Source organism: Epinephelus moara, unplaced genomic scaffold, assembly GCF_006386435.1.
Source record: "Epinephelus moara isolate mb unplaced genomic scaffold, YSFRI_EMoa_1.0 scaffold2124, whole genome shotgun sequence".
NCBI classification, from domain to species: Eukaryota; Metazoa; Chordata; class Actinopteri; order Perciformes; family Serranidae; genus Epinephelus; species Epinephelus moara.
In genome coordinates, this window is record NW_026079681.1 from 2,741 (window position 1) to 5,108 (window position 2,368).

At 43.5% G+C, this 2,368-nt stretch overlaps 1 protein-coding gene across 1 annotated transcript; it reads left to right on the top strand.

Annotated features, from left to right (window-relative positions):
• Positions 1 to 1,586: 1,586 nt before the first annotated feature.
• On the top strand, positions 1,587 to 2,341 carry LOC126387108 (sulfotransferase 2B1-like; the record flags this gene model as incomplete). Its single annotated transcript, XM_050039661.1, has 3 exons — positions 1,587 to 1,734; positions 1,885 to 1,979; positions 2,161 to 2,341. Coding segments are annotated over exons 1-3 (391 nt in total), but the record flags the coding sequence as incomplete, so codon positions are not given.
• Between the last annotated feature and the right edge of the window lie 27 nt (positions 2,342 to 2,368).

Genomic DNA, 2,368 nt, shown 5'->3' on the forward strand with positions numbered 1-2,368 from the left:
GACCAGTCCAGTAGTTCAGTGTTAAAATCATAACTATCACTAGAGGGCATAGGAATATCTTCAACATTTACCAACATACCCACAGGCATGTGATCAGAGGTTGCTGCCCCACACAGAATGTTCATACCCTCCAAAGATGCATGTGCATCAGCTGTGTTGATACAGTGATCCAGCCATGAGGCAGTATGCCAGGCCTCACTTACATAAGTATAACTATCTGGGGGTAGTAGCTCTTTACTTGACAGCATTAAATTGTTTTCCTGACAAAACTGGATCCTGTGATGAGCAAACAATGAGCCTCTGTCAGCAATGTGTGCATTCATATCCCCAATGACATAGATACAGGAAGTAGTGCTGCTCTGAATAAAGGAATAAATAAAAGCAAGCCTATTTAGATATTCATCTTCATTCTGGGTACACTCATATGGTGTATACACATTAAGGATAATAAACTCCCTGCCATTGTGACTGAACTGTACACCAATACACCAGTCTACATTAAGCCTAACCACATTAATAAATAAATCAAGCCTCTTGTTCCACAGGATGGCCACACCCCCAGGTATCCTACCCAATTATTCCTGAGCTGAGATCAGTCGTAGATTCACCAGCACCATGAAAATTGACATTGAGAGTGTTTAATATGCCAAGTCTTGCTCAGCCAAAAACGTTTCTTGCAAGCACAGTATGTCACAGTTTTCCACGAGATTGTCAACAACCAAGCGGCGAGCCCTGTGTCCTGCGCCCTGGCCCAGATGCAGACCTCGACAGTTGTGGGAAAAACCCTAAGTGGTCCAGTCATATGGGGAATCTAGTTGGTGTTCCCTGCACCAACTGACACGCTTCTCATCTCAGCAGTGATGACAGCGTTAGCCCTGATAGCACCAGCCCGGCGCGGCTCATAATAGCGCCGGACAAATGCCCCGTCTGGCCAGAGCTCCAGATTGTACATTTCTCCAACCTCATTACACTCAGCAGAAACTTTAAACGAACTACCGATCCGGTTACAGGAAACCACACAGCCAAGTTTTTCACTAAGATAGTCAGAGAGAGCTTCCACATACAGATCAGGTGAGAACTTGGGAGCAAAAACACTCACCAGCTTGGTCTTGACAGTTTGGATGTTACCAGCAGCTCCGGTGCCAACAATAGACGTGCCAGATTTCTTTCTCTGCAGAGAGGTGGCTGTGCGCACCCGGGGCACCTGTCCGTCTGTGCACCTTCATGGGAGACATTGACAGACTTTCTCCCAGATTAGCGGCAGGTCCTCCATATCCTCCATATGGTGGGGCGGGTCGCGGCTAGCACTGTTAGCATTAGCAGATGCTGAAAATGATCGAGGCATTTTAAGCGACTTCCTCTGCATTTTGTTGCATAAACTTAACCGGTCGAGTCACTCTTATGTCAAGGATATTCCGGAGGGAGGCAAAATTAGGTGTGAGACCGTCAATATATTAGGTTTAGAGTTTAGCACAGAGGAGCATCTGAACGCACGTCTACCCCATGCGCTGCTCACTAGGGCCCCCTATCATTATTCTTTTGATTGGTACATTTTTCCTTTGATGTCATGTCAAGTAAATAATGAATGTGTCATAACATCATTTCAGGTCATCAATGTGATGAGAAACCCCAAAGATGCTTTTACATCGCTGTTTTATTATTCTGAGATGGCCTCCCACTGGGTCAACCCAGGCTCACAGAGCGAGTTCCTCCACAAGTTCCTTGATGGAAAAGGTTGATCTCATTTTTATTTTGATACAATATTTTATAATTGGCAATACGATAGTGATAAGATTTAAAATGTGCATTGCTGTTCACAGACCTGAATACTCAAAGTTATATTTTGCTCATGATAATGAAGTGTTTCTGATCTTTTTCCTCTAGTTGTGTACGGCTCATGGTTTCATCATGTGAAGAGCTGGCTGAATGCTGAAGATAAAGAGCACATCATGTACATCTCCTACGAAGAAATGATAATGGTGAAATATTACACAATACTCTTAAAAACTAAACACAAAGTACAGCTGAGGTTGATGGAAATCTCATTTGTTATACATGTATTTGGTCATAAACCAAAGTACAGGACAAACAGAAATGACAAAGTCATACAGTGAGAATCGTTGCAGGAGTATGAGATGATGTGTGTTCTCTGTGGGGCAGGACCTGAAGGACACTGTGGCCAGAATCGCTCAGTTCTTGCAGAAATCTCTGGACGCTGAGGTGATAGAGAAGATAGCAGACCGATGTTTGTTCAAGAACATGAAGAAGAACAACATGTCAAACTACAAATCTGTTCCTCGTGAACAGATGGACCAGACAAAGTTTGATTTTCTAAGGAAAGGTGAGTTCCAATAAATAATACATGTAA